Here is a 23,875-nt window from a genome sequence, read left to right as displayed (position 1 = left end):
CTCGAATCCTCATTGTCTATCTTTTACTATCTCTCTCTATTTCTCTCACTATCGATGTCTCTCGATCTCTCACTATTTCTCTCACAACCCCTCATTGTTTCTCAATCAATCTCTCATTGTTTCTCTCCCTTTCTCACACAGACACCGCTTCGGCAAAGAAAAGTGTTCTCTTCGTCGGAACCTGAGATCCAGGAGGGTTTCTAGTGAAACCTTCCGCAAAGATTTCGTAGCCACGAAACATTTTGAGGGCATGGCCATTTCGTGGCCACAAACTCTATGATTTCCATGGAGAGATCTATACAGACTGAGATAGATAGGGGGAGAGACTGCGGAAAAGAGAGATAAAGACTGCGAGAGGGACATAGATAGTGAGAGAAAGATATGTCTACAACGAGGGAAATAATGAGAGTTATTACAATGAGAGAGAGAGAGATCTAGAGTGAGAACGACAGAGAGATAGTCAATGAGAGAAAGACAAAGAAAGCAACAAGAGAGAGAGGATAACAGTGAGTTAGAGAGAAAAGAAAAGAGGTGGCAATGGTGGTCGGAATGGTGGTGGTGGGTGTAGGAGACGATATTTGAGAGAAAATATCTTGATAAGATTTATAATAAATTTAGACATATAATATTATATTTAGCTATATTAAAATTTGGAGACGTACGGGCTAGAAGCTCGTACAGAGCTCCTTCGAATCTTACAACTTACTTTTATAAGTTCTTCAATTCAATCTCTAATTTGCTTCTCTTGTACTTCATATGCTTCCTGTGCTCCATACCCATTACATCTTACATCAATTTATACTAAAGATAGAGCATACTAGTAAAGACTAGAGAATTTCACGTTGGAACTTACAAAGATCTTTTAGTCAAACTTCTCTAGACTATTCTTCTCTTATTTCTACTTTAGAAAATACTTAATCTAAATATTTCTCCCAATACAAAGAGTTAGATAGGAAATTACAAATTACTAGTTTCCAACACCTCTTCTTAATTTGTAATTTTTATCGAGTCCTTGAATTTCTGAAAATTCTTGTAGAACCATTTTCTGCAATAATCTTCTTTGGATGAAAGTTTTCTCCTTCTGATTTCAATTCAGGCCAAAACTATTAACTCAACAACTTCGCAATATGTTTGCATTTGCTCGCTTTAGTTGACAGCATATTTTTAAATGAGCAATGAGACTTCTGCAATATCTTACTTAGGACATCCTTGAAAGAAATACGAATCACTATTTCTCTCCATAATCTTCATAAATTAATATCTCACTTTTCGTTTTCTTACCTGGTGTGCTCAAACGATAACTTTGGTTGTATTTTCATGCAGATGCTTTACTTTTTTTTTTTTGATAAGAGTTTGATCAATTTTAGATTCAGAGGCTTTTCACAACCTATTGAACTTGATCACTTGGATTCAGAGGTTCTGAATTTAATTGCTATAACTTAATCCTGCTTTTTTGGAATTCTCTCATTCACACCACCAGGTGGACAAACTCTTTCTTTGGGTAGTCACTTTTTTCCTTGCTCTCTCTTTCTTTTTTCTTCTTTGTGTGAATACCATACTTTAAATTTTTTTTGTTTGCCAGTAGTGAGAAATTCATCGCCTTTTTTCCGTTGCATTTGTCATCTTCATTCTTCCTTTCTAATATTGAGATACACCAACACCCATTTTTCAATTTCCAATTTACCTTGTAATATTTTTGTAGGACTCAACATTGAACCTTTGCCTTTGATACCACTTATAGGGGACGACATTTGAGAGAAAATATCTTGATAAGATTTATAATAAATTTAGACATATAATATTATATTTAACTATATTAAAATTTAGAGATGTACGGGCTAGAAGCCTGTACAGAGCTCCTTCGAATCTTACAACTTACTTTTATAGGTTCTTCAATTCAATCTCTAATTTGCTTCTCTTGTACTTCTTATGCTTCCTGTGCTCCATACCCATTACATCTTACCTCTATTTAGACTGAAGATAGAGCATACTAGTAAAGACTAGAGAATTCCACATTGGAACTTACGAAGAGTTAATATAGTTTCTAGACTAATCTTTTAGTCAAACTTCTCTAGACTATTCTTCTCTTATTTCTACTTTAGAAAATACTCCATCTAGATATTTCTCCCAATACAAAGAGTTAGATAGGAAATTAAAAATTACTATTAATTTCCGACAATGGGAAGTTGTTGTGGTGAAGGTGATAAAGATGATGAAGATTAGGGGGAAATGTTTGATCAAGTGAGTTTTTGGACTAAAATAAAATATGTCTACGAAAATATACAAAAAAATATGTACTCTCTAGAGAATTTATTCCCCGAAAATTATTCTTTATTCTCCAAAACCGCGACCTTAATTAATTCCAGAAATTTTCAACAAAAAAATCAGACCACCAGAAATATTACACGAACTGAATATCACGTTTTATCATATTGTTGTCATTCTTGTCACCTAACTTATTTCATTTATTCTCTCAACAAAAGAAACTTATTTCATTTATTGAATGGGTACAAAATGTAACTGTGTCAAATGGGCACGAAAAGGAGAAAAGATAGAAAAGGTCATAGATTAAAATGTACTGTATATATTTTTACCACAACTATCACTTTGAGAGTTTGAGGTAAGACTACATATCAATTGAACTTTGTCTTTTAACAAAAAAAAACAAACAAAGGAACAAAAACAAGAAACTTTGTCCCTTTTAGGGTCTATTTGCTTTTTCTTATACTTAGAAGCGGACCACTGAATAGTGGTTGCAGCTATGTGACCATGTCTAAAACATGGCATGACATGGAAAATAATATTTTTATCTACTAAAATACAAGGAACATTATCCCACTTTTTACTTCTATTCTTCTTTCTGGTTCATTTGGTGAGTTTGTCTGCTTGTGAGTTGAGTTCTCCTTGGTATATTTGAATTGCACCGTTTTTATTAATTAATGAAAAGCTAGTTCAACAAAAAAAAATAGAAAAGAAGTGCTTTACAATTTTGACATTTATTTTCACTAAACAGACAAGGCCTGACCTCAGACTTTTTGGCTAGATTTAAATTATGGTGGTTCTAATATCGTTAGAGGAGCTATAAAGTTTGAGGTTGGTTGTTGTCATTGATAACATTGTTTAAACACTTGCACGTAGCTGAGCAATAAGATTAAGTCCAACCATTAGAGGTTTGGCCTTAGATTCAATTCACTTTTTATTACAATTAAATGAAAAAGATTCTACCAAAAAATTCAACTCAACCATGAGAAGTTTAGACTTAAAATATTTGTATACGTGCAAGACACATGCGTGAACGTGTCTGTTCATGTACATTTACGAAACACATGTGTAACTTTTTACATATTTTAAAAAAAAAAAATGGATTTCAATTTTAATTTTGAATTTCTCACTTTTCTAATATTAAGACTTTTAATTACATCCAAAATTGGGCTTTGACATGCGTGGTGATGTTTGATCCCTAGTATCATCATTCTCGAATTCAACTTACGTGAAATGGAGACATCATTTTCAAAAACCTTATGCCCGACATTTGTTGCACATCTGGAAGATCCAGTATATGAAAAATATAAAACAATGAGAGGAATGAAAAATTTGTAAGAAAATGAGAGAAAGTGAAAGAAAAGGCGATTGGTAAAGGGAGCTGGGAATTGTTGTTGGGGAGCTATTATACTTGGGGAGCTATAGAGATTAGTAAGGGGAGATAAGACTTTCGGATTATTATTTTAAAGACCTTCTATGTTAAAGATTTTAATCATAATTTGAAGGACTCAAGTGTAACATAGTCAAATATCTCATAAATAACAAAAGAAAAAAAACTTTCTTCCTCTTTTACTCTTCTCTCTTCTCAAGTCGACTCTCCAATCTCCCCTCCGACAATCTCTTTCCTTCATCAACTACAAATCTCTGGCGTTTTTTTACAAAGTATTTTGCCTAATGAAGAAGACATCAACCAAAGTCTTGTGACTTCTTCTTCCCCCCTTCTAATTTCTAGGGTTTTATTGAGTTTTATATCTAGGGTTTTAGTGAGTTTTTTTTACCACTACAAATCACACCCACCATTAATGGAGAACTCTCCATAATTTCATCCATTTCCAAGAAACCAACAATCTATGAAGGTGAAGATGTGTATGGAGATGAGTCTTCTGGATGGGTAGCATTATAAAATTTTATTCCAAATTCTTCAATCTCATCCATTTTTCTTCAAATCTTTTCTACTTTAAGGAAAATAGAGAAGACAAATTGGATAGTATTGAGTAGGAATTTTAGTGAGTTTTAGATCTAAGATTTTGATGGGAATTTTGTTACAAATTGAATAGCATTGGGAATTTATGTAATCTATACTTAATATTGTTGTGCTAGCTTGAAAACTATATCTAGAGTTTCGTTGGCCATTTTATTACCAACATTCTGCTGAAAGAAGAAATCAAGTCTCAAACAAAGAAGATGCGAGCAATTCAAGCGATGGAACGATTCAAGTGATGAAGATGAAGATTATGAGTAAAATTGACAATAGTTTGGTGAATCTTTTTGTGACTATTTTGTGAAGAGAATTGATATGTTATATCTCTAATGTAATCACTCTATTCACCAAATTTCAGAAATGGGAAGAAACTTTACTAGTGTGCCTAGTTTTTTCATTTTTTAAAGTTCTATTACAATGACAAAAACATAGTGCTTGCAACTTTACTAACGTGCCTCGTTTTCTCCCATTTTTTTTTGCCTAATTTCCCTCGATTGGAGAGAAATTTGTTTAAGAGAATAGCATATATATATGTGGTTCCCTAGAGAAACTTACTGTTTTCACACTTTTTCTTCTAATTTCCCTCAACTGGGGGGAAATTTGTTGAAGAAAAAACATCATGTATATGCAGTTCCCTAGGGAAAATTTACTGTTTTCGTGTTTGTTCACCATATTTCCCTCCACTGGGGGGAAATTGTTTAACGAAAATTTCCAACACATCAATATAGATAATTTGAATTAGAGCAAAAATTAATATAAAACTCTATTGCAACTCATATCATATCTAATTTTCAAGGCCATGACATTTATAAAATGAAACATTATCGTTTTAGACTTGAAATCTTAAATCATGAACAAACAACAATCTTTAAAAAAGTTACAATTAAAATTTTTAAATTTAGAAATTCTATAATCGTTTTTTAATCCCTCTGAATATCAATATTTAACTTAAAATTCAAAAAAATAGTTCCTAATACTAAATTGGTATGGGACCTGTAGTACAAAAAATGAAATTTGTACTACAACTCCCCAACAACAATTCCTAGCTCCCCTTACCAATCGCCAAAGAAAATGAGAGAGAAGAGTGATTTGCGGATTGTGTAGGTTAGTTCCCTATTCATAGAGAGCCATCCCGAAATTAGAGCGTTGGATCTGTTTCCAATTTGATCAAATATGGCAGTTAGACTTGATCCAGCGACCGTATTTGATCTGCCCAGATGAGTTGGATTTGATTCAACTCAGCTGGGCACCCAATGTATGACCGGAACTCCCAACAATCATATGTTGGGAGGGCCAAAACCCATTCAGCCTTCTCTACCCTTAGGGCCGACTAAACTTTTCTTTAGGCCCGAGCCTAAGTTCAGCCCAGAAAAAGTGGGTTTGAGTACGAGACTTTGGCTGAAAATCTAAGTCCCATACAATTGGACCTGTTTTAACAAGCATACCCCCATCTCAATTTGCAAAAATTCGTTTTGCCTCAAATGAAATTGAAAGTTTTATTGTGTAATATTACTCAATGTAGTTAGGAAGAAGTAGATTTGTTGTTCTTTTAGAAAATAAAAACATTTGTCTACAACTGAAATCAATTAACTCCTTTAACAAAAAAAAAAAAAAAAAACTGAAATCAATTAACTATATTATGAATGACTAATGTAATTGTTTTCTTTTCCAATATCGCTATAAAATCAATATATTCTATTACAAATCTAGATATACCATTAGTAAAGTAAACTTTGTTTGATTCCAATATCAATTAGGGTTCCATTAAAGTTGGAAATCTTGAAAAGTCAAAAAAATTGGAGATAACTCAGATTATATACTTATTGACATTCTAAACTTTTTGATTTAGACTTCCATACTTTTGTTTGGTACAAACAAAAGTGAAGGTTTATTAGGGGCATATTCGGGCTGGTGTATTTATATTTATATATAATACATCTAATATATATATATAGTTATTTTTAGAATAAGATATACGAGGGCATAACTCGTGTTTGGTGGACACAAACAGTCTAATAATCTCAACCTTTGAAAATAAATTTAGGAGGTGTAATCTTAGCTATTGAAGATAAATTTGGGAGATACAATGTCAACACATATAAGCTTAGAAGATATGATCTCAACCCTTTAAGATAAGTTTGTAATGTGTAATCTTTTTTTTTTGAGAATCGACTACGATCTACGTTAGTCGTTACAAGGCATTGATACATCATGAAGATGTGACGAGCACGATAACCGCCTTATTTAAACCACAATGAAAGAGGCCTAAAGCCCGACATAATGAAAGAGGCCTAAAGCCCGACAAATTTATTATATTACTTACTTTATAGATTGCCTAAATTACATGAGATAAATATTGATGGCAAACTGCTTCCACCGAGACTCGATCCCACGACCTCATGGGCTTAAGAGGGGTGTCCAACCGCTGCACCAAAGGGTGGTGGACTGTGATGTGTAATCTTAGTCATTGAAGAGGAGTGTATATTTAAAAAAAAGATATCCTCCTCTTTTATTATATAGATTGTCCAAACATATAAATCTCCATTTTCTTAGCAGACCTCTCACGACAGACCATCTGACGGGCCTATGAGAAGACATGAGGGTTTCAAATTATGGGTTTATTTACGAAGTTAAGAAACTCATAATAAGAGCTTGTAATTCAATTTTGTAAATCTAAAATAATCTGATAGCGTTTATTATACATAACGTTTTCATTAAAATTCATCTTCAATGCAATGTTTAATTTGTATCTCTAAAATAATGTGGCAATATTTATTATTGAGATATTTAAGATGACACTCTAAATACATAGTGTCTTCTTGATGATCTTTAAGTGTCATCTATACAATTCAATTAATTTGATAATGAATATAAATTTTAGAGTTTTTCTTCAGTGTTGCACCGGAGAAACCTTTATAATAGAATATTTAAAAATAGCAAAATAGGAAGGAGACAATTTACATATATCTAATTTCACAGTTCTTATTCAAAAAAAAATATTCACTGTTGACACCTAAATCTAATAATTTTATTTCAATGTTGCATTGGAATTATTGTACGAGTAACATAAATAAATTTAAAATCTATACTTGTAGTTGTAGATCACCTATGTAAACAAAAGTTTATTGATTCATGTTACTTCGTAACTATGATTACGATCATCTCTTTATATTTATAGGTTTTGACAGTTATTCTAGAGAGAGAATGAGAGAGAGAGAGAGAGAGAGATTTAGTTACAGATTAACTAACTAAATAGTAATTAGTTCATTCACTAACGAACACTTATTCTCACGTGAATGTCACACGAGTAGATAACTCGCCCATAACAGTCTGTTAATAAAGTTATTTCAGCTCAATCTTCTTTACTCTGATTCTTCTATCTCACACAACCCCCCCCCCCCCCCCCCTCCCACAAACACATGTTTCGAATTGGGAAGAAACATGAATGTGCATTTAATGAATTCCAAAGTAGAGTACAACACTCCCTTGGTGAAGAGATCTGTCAAATTCTCATCTGAGGGTACAAATTTAACTGCAAGATTATTATTGGTAACCAAATCCCTAATAAAATGAAATTCTATTTCAACATGTTTGGTTCGAGCATTGGAAGCCAAGTATTTTTCTCCCATATTGTCACTGAACAACACTATAGGCAGCTTTATATGCACATGAAGCTCTTTTAAGATATAGGATATCCATAATATTTCAGAAGTTGCGAAGGACAATGCTCTATACTCTGCTTCAGTGGAAGATCTTGAGACAATGTCTTGTTTATTTGAAGACCAACAGAAAGGGGTTGAGCCAAGAAATATACAATAGCCACTTGTTGATCTACTTGAATCAGGACAACTTTCCCAATCTAAATTTGAGAATCCATAGAGAGAATATAAATCTCCTTCAATGATAGTAATGCCAGCTCCTAGAGTACCCTTCAAGTATCTGAGTACCTTTTTCAACAAGATGAGATGAGAGGACCTAGGCTGATGCATAAACTGTGTCAAATAGTTCACAGCATAAGTGATATCAGGTCTTGCCATTGTAGCATATTGGAGTCCTCCCACAATATTCCTATAAAACAAAGGACTTTCAAGTGGTTCACCTTCTAATTTGGACACTCTCTTGCCATAAGACACATGAACCAAGCTAGGCTTACAATCAAGGAGCTCAGCCTTATGAAGAAGTTCAGTAATATATTTTGATTGAGTGAGTTTCAAGGAATGTGACTTGTCACCTTGATGAACCTCTATGCCCAAGATAAAATGGAGAGCTCCTAATTGTTTCATGGAAAATTCTCTGCCTAGATCAGAGACCAACTTGGACATTAAAGAATCACTGGATCCAGTGAGAATAATGTCATCGACATAAAGAAGGAAGATTAATAGTTGATCATCCTTGTGATAAATGAACATTGATGTGTCAGAAGAACTTTGAGTGAAACCCCCCTAAAGAAGATATGTAGCTATCCTTGTAAACTAGTCCCTAGGTGTTTGTTTAAGTCCATATAATAATAATTTGTTGAGATGACAAACAAAATCTGGATGATGAGAGTCTTCAAACACAGGAGGTTGTTTCATATAAACATCCTCTGATAGATCTCCATGGAGAAAGTCATTTGACACATCTAGCTGTTGAATAAGCCACTTATGAGTTACTGCAATTGTGAGTGTTACTCTCACTGTTTGAATCTTGACAACTGGACTAAATGTTTCCTGATAATCAAATGCTTCTTGTTGATCATACCCCTGAGCCACCAGTCTTGTTTTGTAGCTCTCTAGGGAACCATATGATTTGTACTTTACTTTGAAAATCCATTTGCATCCAAGAATGTTCATAGAGGGTAATTTAGGAGTCAAGGACCAAGTGTGATTGTGCATAAGTGTTGTATATTTTGTTTGCATAGCTTGAATCCAATGGTCAGATTTGATAGCCTCCTTATAAGTCCTTGGTTCATGAATAGGTGATATGACAGCAATATAGGAAGATGGAAATGCATATGGAGTAGTAAAATGAGCCACATGGTCAGGGATATTCTTGGATTTTGTAATTCCGCTCTTTAATCTTATTTGCATTGGATGTATATTAGTTTCAGTGGGGGGAAATAGGTTCCATCTGAGTGGAAGTTGGTACAGTAGATTCACTTTGAGCTGGTGAATCATGAGAGATATGAGGATCGAGAAGGAGAAGGAATGGATGTTTGAGAAGATGAATTGAAGATAAAACCTCTTGATCTCTTGATCAGATAGAGAATAGTTTGTGTGGTATGGTGGAATGGACTGGATTAGACTAGAAGCAAGAGAAGACAAAGGTAATACCTGATAGATAGGTGTGTGCTCCTGAGAAGATGGGGTATTGGATACTGTATTCTCAGTAAATGTAAAGGAGGATTCATCAAATATGATATGTCTAGAGATATAGACTCTTTGAGTATTTGTAGCCTTTATGAGTAGGACTATACCCAATAAAAACACACCTAGCTGACCTAGGACTTAGTTTATAGATATCTCCTAGATAAGGATAGCACAGTGAGCCAAAGACTTTTATCATAGAGTAGTTAGGAAGCTTATGAAATAATATCTCACAGGGAGTATTATCAGAGAGTACCTTTGTAGGTGTCCTATTGACTATATATGCTGCTGTATAAAAAACATGAAACCAAAAGTGCTCAGGCATGGAAACCTGAATGAGCAAAGTGTTTCCTACTGAGGTGATGTGTCTGCTCTTCCTTTCAGCTCTCCTATTTTGATCAGGAGTGTAGGGACAGGAACTTCTAAAGAGTATGCCACATTTGTTCAAATGAACTTCGAAAGAGTATATGGATCTTTTTACTTGTTTAGAAATAATGCATATATCTGCCATTTTACCAATATTAAATTTGTGATAAAGGAGACCGTTGATAAAATATGGATGAAATATTTTCCAACTCAAATTTCTCTCCATTCATCCAACACATTGGATTCTCAAATTTAATTAAATCCTAAACCAACTTTATATATTAATTTCAACAAAAAACTTTAGGTACTAATTAGATGTGACATAACTATCAAACTTTAAAGCACAATAAATACTATTGTAAGCTCATCAGTGTCTTTCTATTGTTGATCTAAGTTTTCTCTAACTATTCTAAATCCGAACCAGAAAAAAAAAAGTCTTATTTATTAGATTTTTTATAAGATTGCAGAGTCTTATCTTTTACATCAAATTTTCACATTGGAAAATCTTGTAATTGAATCGAGGACGGGATATTACAAAGGCTCCACCAAAAGTGACAAATAAACCTTGGTGTGATGGATATTAAACTTGTATTATGCCAAAACATGATTAAAGAATGTACTAATTGATGTGGCTCATGAAAAAGGTTTTACAAATGTCAATTGATTGTTAGGTCCCATCAACCTTTTCGTATTCACTATTGGTCCACGTGTAATTACATTTTTGTATGTGTAGCTTTACGTGGCACAACAAATATCATTTACATCAATATCATTATTAAAGTTTGATCTAATACCAATCTTTAGAGTTCTATATTAATCTCACCATCGAGTGGTGTTTACTCTGCAAGCTCAATTTGTAAATCATAACTCATAAGGAGGTTAAGAATCATACAACTCTTTATTTGTAGGACCTAAACCAACTTTTAAATCTAATTAAGTGGAAAATACCTTTAACAAAAAAAAAAAATTAAGTGGAAAATAGTAACCTTAAAAAAGAAGAAAAAATAACTTAAGAAATGAAATAAAATAAAATAAACAAATAAAAATATATAAATAAAGAAATATTTGATTAAATAAATTATTAAAATACCAAAGTGGCAGACAGAAGGATGTCCATTTGATCAAGGCGTCAACTACAGATACTGAAAGTACTTCAATGACGTCATAAATCAACCCCAACTCACAAATAAATACACCCCTATCTCTCCCTCACTCTCTCTCTCTCTCTCTCTCTAACCCTTTCTTTCTCTATTTAACCTTCAACCTCCACAGTGAGTGAAGAAGAAGAGAGATTTTGAAACCGGTTCACCAGTGGGTCAGACCAGAAACCTCAAACCGATTTTTTTTTTTTCTGTAAAACGGTAAAACCATGATAGCGTATTTGGAACAGTTTGTTTCGGAAACGGATAGCGAAACAAAACCACTAGAAAATAACGGTGATACAAATCTATGTAACGAGTTAGATTTACAAGGAAAAATCGATTTTGAATGTACCGGTTCAGCCGGTAAGGATTTTGGTGGAATGATTCAAACAAAACCACTAGCTATAATCAAACCGGTTGGACCGGATGATTTAGTTAGAGTTATTAAAACTGTATCAAAATCATCAAATCTAACGGTTGCTGTTAAAGGTAATGGTCATTCAATCAACGGTCAAGCTATGGCTGATAAAGGATTAGTGATTGAAATGAAATCAATTAACGGTCAGATTGATCTTGTTAGAATTGGTGGGTCCGTTTTTGTTGACGTCGGCGGAGGGGTATTATGGGAAGATTTACTAATTCGTTGTGTTTATGGATTCGGCCTTGCTCCTAGGTATACTATCTAAATTCTCTCTCTCTCTCTATAGACACTTTCTCTCTCTAGAAATTGATGATGTTGTAATTTTGTTTTTTGATAATTAGGTCATGGACGGATTACCTTGGATTAACGGTGGGTGGTACGTTATCAAATGCCGGTATAAGTGGTCAAGCATTCCGTTACGGTCCACAAACATCAAACGTAACGGAATTAGAAGTTGTAACGGGAAAAGGAGAAATGTTAATTTGTTCCGAAAATCAAAATTCGGAACTGTTTTTTAGTGTTCTTGGTGGTTTAGGTCAATTTGGAATCATTACAAGAGCTAGGGTTTTATTACAAAAAGCTCCCCATATGGTAAAAAACCACATTTTAGTATTTTTACCATCCTCCGTTTTTTTATTGTAAAACCTGTTACAGAATAATCGTTTTCCGTTTTTTTGTAGGTGAGATGGATAAGAATGGTGTATAGTGAATTTGATGAGTTTTCAAGTGATGCCGAGTTTTTAATAACTAGGGCTGAGTGTGACTCGTTTGATTACGTGGAAGGATTTGCTTTTGTGAATAGTGATGACCCAGTCAACGGTTGGCCGTCGGTTCCGTTCAGTTCAGATCAGAAGTTTGACCATTGCCGGATTCCAAGAACCGCCGGACCGGTTCTATATTGTTTAGAGGTTGCTTTTCATCACCGAACCGACGACGATCCATTCTCTGTTGATAAGGTATATACAGTCTTACTTTAACTTAAATACCTCTACCTTTCTAACCGTTGAATATAAATAAAAAAAACGATTATATTTGTAACTTAATAGATGACGTAAGCAATTCGAGTGAAACTGACAATACGGGTCAGACTATATCTTCCATTGGATTTTCTGGCGTGAAAATTTATAAAAATACCCCTGCTTTTCCCCCTAAATTACGAGATTTTGCCTTCTAAAGTTATCCTCTTCGTTTTTGGTTCCAAAATCTTCCCCCGCCGTCAAAAAAGCCAAAGTTGCCTCGGATTCTTCTAAGCAGTGTCATTCTTGCTAATCCAACTACCCTTTAAGGGTAAAATAGTAATCTTACTTCAAACCCATCCCCGACCCGATATCGTTTCATAGGGTGGGCCAATGATTTGTAATGTACAAAACGGCCCATCATTTTCAGATTCACCAAATCAAAAAGAAATGTCGGGTTGTATAAATGACAAAACTGTCCTTAATATTTTGTTTTTATTACTGTCCTATGTATTAGGTTATTGGCAAGATGATTGGACGGTTGAGATTTATTAGGAATCTTAAGTTTGAGGTGGATTTAGGGTATGTTGAGTTTTTATTACGTGTAAAACGACAAGAGGAAGAAGCTAAAGCTAATGGTATTTGGGATAATCCTCACCCTTGGTTGAATATGTTGATCTCGAAGAAAGATATTGCTGATTTTGATCGAGTGGTTTTCAAGAACATCTTGAAGGATGGAATTGGTGGGCCTATGTTAATCTACCCCATGTTGAAAAGCAAGTAAGTAAAACCCTAATCCCTTCATCTTCATCACTTGTTCAAAACATCTCAAATCCTGACCGTTAGATTTGAAAGTCAAAATTTCTTTGTAGTTAAAACAATTGAGAGATCATCAAAATGGATGGTCAGAGTTCAATATTCTAAACAAAACCTAGTTCAGGCCCCACCTACTAGCTACTCAAGCATTACAGTGAGTGGGTCCCACAACAAATCGACCACAATATTGGACCCGCTCTAAAATTTCATTTGGATTTTCTGCCACGTGTTAGATAATGAGTGATGGGTACATTCTGAATTGATATGACGTGTTTACAGTATGTCAACAAATTCAAAAATTAGGTATAGACCCACTAGGGCTAAAATCGGTAATCAAGATATTCTCTCTCTCACTTATCTCTCAAACCCAATTTGCTCATGATCTAAGCAAATCTGGTTGACTTTTTCAACTATTCGGCGTATCTCACAGATTGAGTGGGTGAGATTTCTTCCCGTTTTATTTAAGAGATCTTTCGTGGGGCCCATTATGTTAACGTGTACATAATTAATTGCCTACCTTCCAAGCCACGTCAGATTCAGATCTTACGTCACGTAATGGTACTGCTCAATTTACTCCACGTGTCATAACTTAAGCCGTTAGATTTTTGATGAGGTAAGAGTTTTAGTCATAGAAGGTTGGCCAAATTTCAGAAATGTGGCAGAGTTTGACCAAAAAGAATGTTCTTTCAAAAGAAGAAAGGGTATTTTCGTCACTTCTAAATTCACCTTCTTTTAGAAATTGAGATTTTGGTTACGTATCCTACTGTCCTTTGGCTTGATTTATATTCGTCACTGTTTATACTACTTGAAATGACGTAAATACCCTTAGAGGAGAAAATCTTTGTTGTACTTAAAATATATAAAAGTTACGTATGCCCAATCTCACTACCGTTTGAATTTTTGTGATCAGGTGGGATTCGAGGACATCAGTGGTATTACCTGAAGGAGAAATATTTTATTTAGTAGCATTACTTCGATTTCATATACCACAATTAAAGGGCCCACCAATTGATCAATTAATTTCTGAAAATCAACAAATTATTCAATGTTGTATTAAATTAGGTTTTGATTTTAAGCTTTATTTGCCACATTATAAATCAGAAGAACAATGGAAGTTTCATTTTGGTAAACAATGGTCAAGATTTGTCGATCGGAAAGTTCGGTTCGATCCAATGGCTATTCTTGCTCCTGGTCAAAGAATTTTCTCAAGGGCTCATCCTTTGTTGTAGTGGGGAAAAGAGAAAAGAAAAATATTTTGCATTATTAATTTTTCATGTACTTTGTTCCAAAAGAATGTGGGCCAATGTAAATGAGTATTCAATGAAATTTTTCTTATGCTTTAATCATATCCTTTCTTTCCTTTCTTATGTGCACTTATCTATATGTATATATTGTTAAAATTTCATCATTGCCTTTTGTATGAAAATAAATTAGTATAGATAACACAAGAACATCTGCAATTAGAGATGTTGCAGGAGTGAGATATATTTTCAACCAAGTGGATGATCTGATTGAAGGCGATGATCTCTTCCCCAAGAACGTAGAAGTCTTCTCTCCAATACTCTGAAAGCCTCTAAACTAAACTAAACTCTTGTAAACGATATGAATTTTGTCTTGTAAACAATAGGAATATCCACAGTTCAGACTCGTGAGGAGTCGCAATGATTGTTGGATACAGTCACAATGACTGAGTCCAATAGGCTTTGACCAGTCAACGAGACTATTATGGACCGTTGCATAGTGATCTGTGTAATCACTGCAGGAAAGGTTTTCACAGGAAGATCAGAACAGATCTTGTTCATCTCATCGCATCTAACATACTAAATCCAGATGCTCCCGCGCTCCTAGCGACAACTTGTACATGCAATTGCACCTCTAAACGTCCACAACGTCAATCCACCCACGCACGTACGCTACTTGCGTGGTGCAAATTTCGTAAAACACTATATCAATTCTTACAGAATAGCCAAGTATGAATGAGTAAGGTCAGCGCTTTGGGGAAAGTTATATAGTTTCCGGGGTGTGAAGTTTTGGGTGGAAAAAAAAATAGACCTTTTTATTTCCTCAAACAACCAAATCCTTTTCAGCTTCTTCTTCTTTTCTCCGGCGACTCCACCATCTCCGACGACTCCATCATCTCCGACGACAAATTTTTTTATTCTCCTCTCCATCTCCGGTGAAGGGGGAGGAGCCCCTTCGCCGGAGGTCTGGTTTCCATACGAAACCAGATCTGGTTTCATCTGGAAACCAGACGAGCTCCGGCGAAGGGGCTCCTCCCCTTCGCCGGAGACATTGAGAAGAAAGAGAGATAAAGAGAAGAAAGAGAAGAAAGAGAGAAGAAATAGAGAAGAGAGGGAGAAGAGAGAGAAAGATAAGAGAGGGAGAAGAGAGAGAAAGGGAAGATGGTGAAGTCGCCGGCAACATCCGGCCGACGACTTTTTCCGGCGACATTAAAGGGGTGTTTGGTTTAATTTCTTTTGTTTTCCACCGTCTTCTCCGGAAGCTTTAATGCTTTCCCCAGAACAGTGACCATTAGTAATTGCTTATAAGCCTTTACACTTCTTTAGTACTCGATGTGGGCCTATCTTTAATTAGCTCTCATCTTCCCAATTATAACTTAGAATTTGAAGATTAATGTATCATTGATATGGAACTAGTTTTATGTAAGAGTCCATGGGTATATAGACCAAAATTAATTTGATAATAGATCTATAGACCACTCTTCTTAGATTATGGATTTTTGGTCCTTTTACAAGAAGGGTATAAAGTATGGATAATTTATTGGGTAATACCAAATGTATCCCAAATCAAAAAACCCTGGGTTTTTTGAATTTACGAGGGTTTTAGGAAACTTTCCCAAAACCCGTGGGCGTGATTTGTGGGGGATCTTTATTTCGGCCGAAACAGATTGGATACCAATCTTCATAAAGACACTTTCTCTCTCTAAACCTACTTCATTTGGGATTTCAATCTTTTCTTCCGGATTCCTCGAAGATAAACCCTAACGAGATCGACCGAAACAGAAAGTTTGCATCCTTTCATCTTCTCCATTCATCTTTTTCATTGAAGAACCTCTTCAGGTGAAAAGGTAAGCTGGTTCATAAACCCCTTTTCGTTATGAAATCGTTTTAAATCGAAAAGTGAGGTTCTTTTCGTTGAAATCATTATAAATAGTTGTTGCATGTCATTTTAACTTACTATTGAAGAGGATTTGTTGATTTTGGTAAAGATTTCTCTTTAAATAGGAAGGTTCTTTTCAGTTTAATGGAGATTCAAACAGATTTAGAGTTTTTTCGTTCGTTCTTATTTTGAAAAAAGGGGTACAAAATCGATTCTGTTTCATGAATAATAGATCTTTAGATGTTTTTGAAGATACTCTCGACATTAAAATCTTTAGTTTTACTTGAAAAACCTAAATCTTCTATTTAAACTTTTATTTCTGTTTCATAATAAGATACATTTGTGTTAAAAAAAACATATAATTTATGGAAAATGGAACCATTATTTTTGATTTAGGGTTTAATGAAATTTTTGATCTTGGTTTAGGGTTTAATGAAAAGGTTGTTTATTGCAGCAAAAAGGTTGAATATGGCACCTAAAGGTAAATCTAAATCGAATGTTACTGAAGAAACAAGCACATTAAGAAGGAGTCCAATGAAAAGAAAGGCCACTGTTGAAGAAGTAGTTGTTAAGAAGAAATCAAAAACTAAAGAAACATCAGTATCTGAGGTAATGTATTTGGAATAAGAAATAATTTATTGATATTGTGAAGCTACATTGATAAATTATGATTAATTTACATATATGTGTTGATCTTTTAACAGTTTATGGCTTGTTGTATATACAAATTTGTGATATACTTTAAAATATTCATTCTGTATATAGGAATTTCCATCCTGTTAGGTAAAGTATTCGTACTTTACATGATTTATGTTATAGTTTACAATTGTGTTTTTTTGTAATATTTTGCAGGCTGGTGGTAGTTCTAAAAGTTTGAAGTTGAAGGACAAAGGAAGCTCTAGTAGGTGGGTTGATATAGTAGGGGAACAGAAACTAATACCGGAGCAAAAGACATTGGCACTATTCAGATACACCCTCAGCAAACCAATTGAGTTGATCAATAACATCCGTTCCTATATGACGGAAGAAATGAAGGAGGAGATAAGCAAAACTCCTTTCAGTCAATTGTTTGATGCTATGGCAGAAGGTACAATATTAAGGGAGAATTACACTAGTCGTCCAACAATTGCCATTTTGGATGTTCTTTGTCGATATAAAAAATCGACAAAGAAATTTGTTATTGGGGGTATTGAGATAGAATTCAAACCTGAAGATGTATCTTTGTTGTTGGGAATGCCAATGGAGGGTTTTGAATATGAGGCATTCCCTAAGAAAAATGATCTAGATCCTATGAAGTGTGCGTTCTTGACCAAGTATTTTAAGGAAACACTTGAAGCATCAAGAAACAAAAATATGGGTCTTTCAAGTGCTGTTGTTGGGAATGCACTTCAGAAATGCGTGAGGAACAGTGAACCAGCAATAGAATTTGTTGGTCTTCTAATTATGATGTTTTCGGCGAGCTTCCTGTTTGCCACTTTGGCTGGTTTCACTGTATTGCCTAGCATTTATAAGAACATCCAGTCTAGAAGAGCAATCAACAGGGTGTCATGGCCAAGAGCCATACACTCATATATGATGGAAACGATCGACAAACATTCAGAAGACCCAACCAAAGCATCTGGTTGCTTGTTACTTTTGCCTGTGAGTAAATTTTTTACAACCCTCTGTTATATAAATTGCATATTATTTCATATAAAGTATGAATAATTTACATTTCTTTTTTTCCTTTAGTTCTGGGTGTGCATGCATACTAATCTGTATCCGAAAAATGCACTGAATGCAACAAGATACCCAAGGTTCTTGAGGTGGTCTGTGGATGGATTTAGAAATGGGATGGAAAAAGATCTAGCTGCACTTGTACCTGAGGAGGTAAAATCAACTTTTTATCTGTACTTTCATTGATTGAAATTTAAATTCTTTACAAATATGTAATATTTGTTTAAAAAGTATATGTAATTTATAATAAATTATATATACTTTCATAACGTTGTTGAATTCATTTACAGAACACTCTGTTATTTATGTAAATTTATACATACAGGTTTATGAGGATGTTGTGGATGATGTGAGTGAAGAAGAGAAGGAACTGTTAAAGTTTACTGAAAAGGTAGTTGTGGAAATACCTTTTGAAGAACAGTTGAATAACTTGGAGATGATGGAAGCCCTGAGTAGAGAAGTGAATAAACAAAAAGAAGAATTAAAGAAAAAGGATGAGGAGATTGAAAGTTTGAGAAATGAAGTAACACAACTGATGTTACTTTTACAGTCTGAACAGAGGGATGAATCATTGATTCATAATGATTATAATGAAGGAAGTGGTGGAGTTAATGTGGACCGGAATGAGGAGGAAAATAATGTTGGGGAGAAAGATAACGTCAATGATGAGAAGATTGATGGAGTACAACCGGATGATAAGGTTCAGGAAGAAGAAAATGTTGAAGAACAACAACAGGAAGGTCAGTAATTATAAATACTTATACTGAATTTATTTATAATTGATAGTAAATTATGCATACTTTACAGATACATTTATAGTCACAGGAAAAAATGATATATACTGTTTTGTAAATTTTATGACAAATGATTTTTTTACACATGATTTATGTTGTCAGATGATGATGGAAACGTGCCATGCACAGCCATTGTGTTGGTGCATAATGAGGAAGAGCAGAATTATAGTTCAACTCCTAATTTTGATTTGGGAATAGATTTCACAAATGCACCCGACTTCACCGACGTTGTTCAAGTTGCAAAAACCTATCAAGAGAATGCTGAAACAGATAGTCTCATAGATGATGACTTTGTCCAGACAACTCCAACCACAGTAAAGAAGAAGAGAACAAAATCAAAAGCTGTTAAGGGCGGATCGGACAAAACAGTTGATCCGGTTGAAACACCAAAACAGAATTCTCTTATTAAGAGAATCAAACAAGCTCCCAGAACAAGGAAACTCACTGAAAAGGCCGAGCCAAAAGAAAAGGCCGAGCCAAAAGAAAAGGCCGAGAAAGAAAAAAAAAAGGAAATTGCGAAAAAGGAAGCTGTGAATGTTGAAGAATTAGATAAAAAGGGGAAGGGAGTTTCGATTGATGATGATGAACCACTTAGCAACTGGAAGAGGAGCAAAGTTTGGAAGAAAGTGAAAGACAATGAGAAGGGTCTGCTTGAGGAGTTTAACCAAGGAGTGAAGATGAAGTAATGAATTAGAAGTTTAATACTTGTCTTTGACTATGTTATGAAATGTTTTGTTGTTTGTGTTACATTATGATGATTGTAACAAACATAATCTGTTATCTCTAATATAATATAAATATTTTGCTATAAATTCATTTTTTAAACTAACAACAATTAACATGCAGAACAATTGTATGGGAATCAAATCTGATAAGTGATGTTAGAGGAAGAGAGGTGAATTGGCTTATGATGAACTGTGAACCCGATGCTCAGCTTATAAATTGGTGGTCAAAGCATCTATCTTCCAAAGTTTTAAAAGGGGCTGGACAAGTGTTCGTTCTCGCTTCTGAATTATGGGTAAGTTTTAATTACAGAATTCATAATTTCATAATAGAAAAGTTTTTATATGTATACATTACATTTTTTGTAAAGATGAAAGGTTTAGAATGATTAGAAAAGTATGTATAATTTATTCAGAATATGTGTATTGTCTGTCATAAATTATAAATACTTTATTGAAAAGTATTCATATTGATTGATACAGTATGTTGTTTTTATTTGACAGACAATGATAAATTGCAAGTCAGCTCAGTCAAACATAGACCCCCACCTATCAGATCGGTTAATAAATGAGGCTGAAAGAGGGCTTATATCTTATATAGTTGCTCCAATGTGTCATTCGATGAGTACAGATGTTAGTAGGGGTATTCATTGGACTTTGTTAGTATTTGATTACTTTGATCAGTCTTGGACCCATTACAACTCGTTGTTCTTTGACACAAAGCTCCGTAAACAATGTGAAGAAAATGCTGCAAGATATGGACAATACATATTAGATGTGCTTCACAAAACTAAATATGTGAGTCTTGAATTTAAGAAAAAATGTAAGATTTCGAAGACGCCGTATGATCATCAACAAGGAGAAAAGTAAGTACAAAATATTTCACACTTTTGTGATTACTGTAATGCATACAGATAGTTATATAGTTTATAAATTATTTTGTGGTTTCATATTAATTGTTATTTCAATGATTGACAGTGCGGATTGTGGACTATTTGTTATGCTTCATATGGATTTAGTATTCATGAAACATTACAAATGGGGAGTACCGGATGAATACCTTGCGCACGATTGGATTGAATTAGCTCAGCGTAGAAGAGCGGAAGTGACGTACGAGCTATTGTATGAAACCAGAGATTTGTGGAAAAAAACTTTAATATAGTTTAAATTAAAGTATGGTTTTATTTTTTGGATTTTAAAATAGTTGTAATGAATTATATTTGACAGTTTGAAGTATAAAATATTTGGATGGGAACTGTAATTTTTAATTAAAATATCATATTTGTTGAAAAAATGTCTGAAATTTATCAAGTTTCTTCCTTTAATTTATGATACAAATATGAATAACGTGTTGGTAAATAACGTGTTATGTACGACACATGTAAAAAAAATGAAATAAATTACGGACAACATGAAACAAAGTATGAAACTTTAACAATAAATAACAGTCAATTTATGAAACAAAACAAGAACTTTTAAACAGAAAAATTATGTAACTTTAAAGTCTGTACAAACTTTAACTAATTTGCACCAAATACATCAATTGTACTGTATTTGGTGTAATTGGTGTTCTTTAATATTAACCACATATGTTAGGCAAGGTTAATACCAAAACCACTAAAGTATACCCTTTTGATAAAGAATAAAAATAGAATAGTGAAACAAAACGTAGGAAAAAAAGATTGAATATTTTTAAATTATTTGGATTGAAAGTGTAATGTAACATATGTAAATACATCAAATGTTTGCCCTACATGTTTTGCGATTGTGGTAAGAAGGTTGCTTACACCTACCACATATCCTTAATTTTCTTGGCATATTTCCCGAGCTCTCGATCCGTACTGTTCTTGGACGACCTGGTCTACGACGAATCAACGGTGGGAGAATTTTGGTAGCTTCATAAAAAATCCTTGGTTCATCAACATTGGATATAGGCATTATATGTTCCTGGTAAGTCTTCACATAAGACTCCGTTGTCCAAATAGGATCGTAAAAACAATCTTGTTGGTCTTCAGACAAGCTTTTAATGCACAACATTGCGTGCTCACAAGGAACACCATCAACTTGCCACCTTCTACAAGTACAAGAAATCTGTAGAAGATTAACACAATGAGAAGGTTCTGAGTAAACCTCGAATATGAATGGGGTTGCTTGGGCAATATTACAAGTTGCAGCACTATCATATTTTGCTTTCAACAGATCAGTGATGGTTGGACACAAGAATGTAGTCCATTTTTTAGACAATTCGCGTGCTGTGTTCATTTTGTTCATTATATGAATATGAATTGCCTCCAACATTGCTGTAATTGGTAGTCCAAGAGCATGACGAATCTGATTGTTAAAGGATTCTGATAGTTGAGATGATATCGCTGTGTATCTGTACAAAAAAAAAGTATGTAAATTTTATTATATTTTTTTAAAAAATGAAAATTCTTTTTATAAAGAATAAATAATGTACAGAAAAGATGTATAACTGCTGTGCCAAGAACATGTTATTTGCATAACAAAGTCAGTACTTTATACGGTAAAGTACATAATGTTCTAAAAAAAAATCAATATAGATAATGAAATGAATAGACTATTTTATCTGATCGTACCTTATACCGGGAAAGAAAGCATCTGCCCAAGAAGAAGGGTCTAAGGATTGAAAAAATGCAGCAACTTTTGAACCACCCATCTGTATCATCTGGTTAATAGTTGCGTGATATTCAGACTCGGGAAGAGCTCTAGCAGCCTTGAAAATTAATGTTTGGAAGAATTTTGATTTTCTAGCTCCATTTGCCAATCTTAAATTCAGATTGTTCCTTAGATGCCAAACACAAAACGAATGGTGTGCTGTCGGAAAAATGTTCTTAACACCGTTGATTATACCGTTGTGACGGTCTGAAATAAAGATATAAGTCTTTTCCATATTCAGAGCATTGCGCAAATGCCTTAGAAACCAGTCCCAATTTTGGTCATTCTCAACATCAACCACAGAATATGCTAACGGAAATAGACCTGTAATTTGAAAATATTTGAGTGAAAGTACTCTATATTTAAATATTTATCAAGGATACTACTGTAAAGTTTTCATAATTTATGGTATATTTAAAGTAATGTACATAAATATAAAGTATGAAAATCTAAAAAAACATATAAAATTTTATGTAAAGTTTTCATAATTTATTGTAAATATATAGTAATGTACACAAAAAAATGTAATATGATGTTGAAAAAAGTGGATACTTTTTATATTAAGTTTGATAAATTTAAGAATGTTCAGAATTTACCATTGTTACCGTCTTTAGCCACAACAGCCAGTATGCACCCGTTAAAACGAGTTTTGCAAAAAGTCCCATCAACATATAAAACTGGTCGACAATATTGGAAGCCAACTATACAAGCATGTGGTGCAATGAAAATTCTTTTAAATCTCCGAGACACCTCGTCAACTTCAAGTTGTACTATGCTGTTTGGGTTGGTACGTGAAAAGGCATCAGCATACCATCTAAGTTTTGCATAGGAATCTCCTTCTTGACCAAATGCTTCATTCATTGCTATTTTCTTCCCCTCGTAAGTGTAGTAATATGGAAGTTGGACAGCGTAATCTTTCAAGAAATCTTTCTTCAGACTTGCTGTGGAACGATCTGGACTTCTTGTAACATCATCTAAAATAAGTTTCCCAACAAAAGAACTGTTTATTTTTGGTTTCTTGTTCTTCTTAATGAAATCTTCACAGTCATGTTTCATTTCCATGTCTTTCAAAATAAACATAAATTCGCATTTCAATGGAGCACATCCATGTACTCTCCATTTGCAATCTTCAACAGGACATACAGCAGTTACCCGCTTCGAATCATTTTTAATAAATTTAAAATCATGGCCAGTATTTATACTATATTGCCGAAGAGCAAATCGAAAGGCTTTAGCACCCCCGGGAAATAATTGACCAGGTTCAGTAAACATTTTATCCCAACCATCGGATTTTAGTATCGTCTTCTTGCTTTGTAGTGATGAATCTGCTTGAATCTCCATCTGTTCTGTAAAACATAATATTAAATTATTTGATATTGAATTAATAATTATGGATATTTTTCAATACAGACAAATTGTTAAGATACGTAAACAATTCAAACTGTACAGAACAAATTACGTACTTTGTTCTGTATGTATGAGAATAGCAGTCAATTGTAAAAAAAGTATGCGTACTTTGTATCATGTAAAACTATAATTTATACCTATTACAAATTTT

General features: G+C 33.9%; 3 protein-coding genes across 3 annotated transcripts; 2 read left to right on the top strand and 1 right to left on the bottom strand.

The window, feature by feature from the left end:
- Positions 1 to 11,053: 11,053 nt before the first annotated feature.
- Positions 11,054 to 14,635, top strand: CKX7 (cytokinin oxidase 7). The gene is made up of 5 exons (XM_086642068.1): positions 11,054 to 11,769; positions 11,859 to 12,108; positions 12,198 to 12,473; positions 12,991 to 13,253; positions 14,200 to 14,635. Exons 1-5 carry the CDS (start codon positions 11,324 to 11,326, stop codon positions 14,516 to 14,518), a joined length of 1,554 nt encoding a protein of 517 aa, XP_086498194.1. The 5' UTR covers positions 11,054 to 11,323; the 3' UTR covers positions 14,519 to 14,635.
- A 71-nt stretch (positions 14,636 to 14,706) lies between these two features.
- On the top strand, positions 14,707 to 20,697 carry LOC147539236 (uncharacterized). Its single transcript, XM_086643093.1, has 10 exons — positions 14,707 to 16,377; positions 16,864 to 17,018; positions 17,262 to 18,050; positions 18,141 to 18,278; positions 18,451 to 18,865; positions 19,022 to 19,296; positions 19,477 to 19,601; positions 19,766 to 19,937; positions 20,146 to 20,418; positions 20,620 to 20,697. Exons 2-10 carry the CDS (start codon positions 16,878 to 16,880, stop codon positions 20,695 to 20,697), a joined length of 2,406 nt encoding a protein of 801 aa, XP_086499219.1. The 5' UTR covers positions 14,707 to 16,377; positions 16,864 to 16,877.
- A 1,003-nt stretch (positions 20,698 to 21,700) lies between these two features.
- LOC147539235 (uncharacterized) lies at positions 21,701 to 23,659 on the bottom strand. Its single transcript, XM_086643091.1, has 4 exons — positions 22,914 to 23,659; positions 22,239 to 22,641; positions 21,931 to 22,018; positions 21,701 to 21,715 (listed from the first exon to the last, which is right to left on the bottom strand). Exons 1-4 carry the CDS (start codon positions 23,656 to 23,658, stop codon positions 21,701 to 21,703), a joined length of 1,251 nt encoding a protein of 416 aa, XP_086499217.1. The 5' UTR covers position 23,659.
- Positions 23,660 to 23,875: the final 216 nt, after the last annotated feature.

Source organism: Eschscholzia californica, unplaced genomic scaffold (assembly GCF_041429995.1).
Source record: "Eschscholzia californica isolate CP2 unplaced genomic scaffold, dmEscCali1.0.p SCAF_5, whole genome shotgun sequence".
Taxonomy (NCBI): domain Eukaryota; kingdom Viridiplantae; phylum Streptophyta; class Magnoliopsida; order Ranunculales; family Papaveraceae; genus Eschscholzia; species Eschscholzia californica.
The sequence above is the reverse complement of the archived record's forward strand: the minus strand, read 5'-3'. Positions and strand labels throughout refer to the sequence as shown.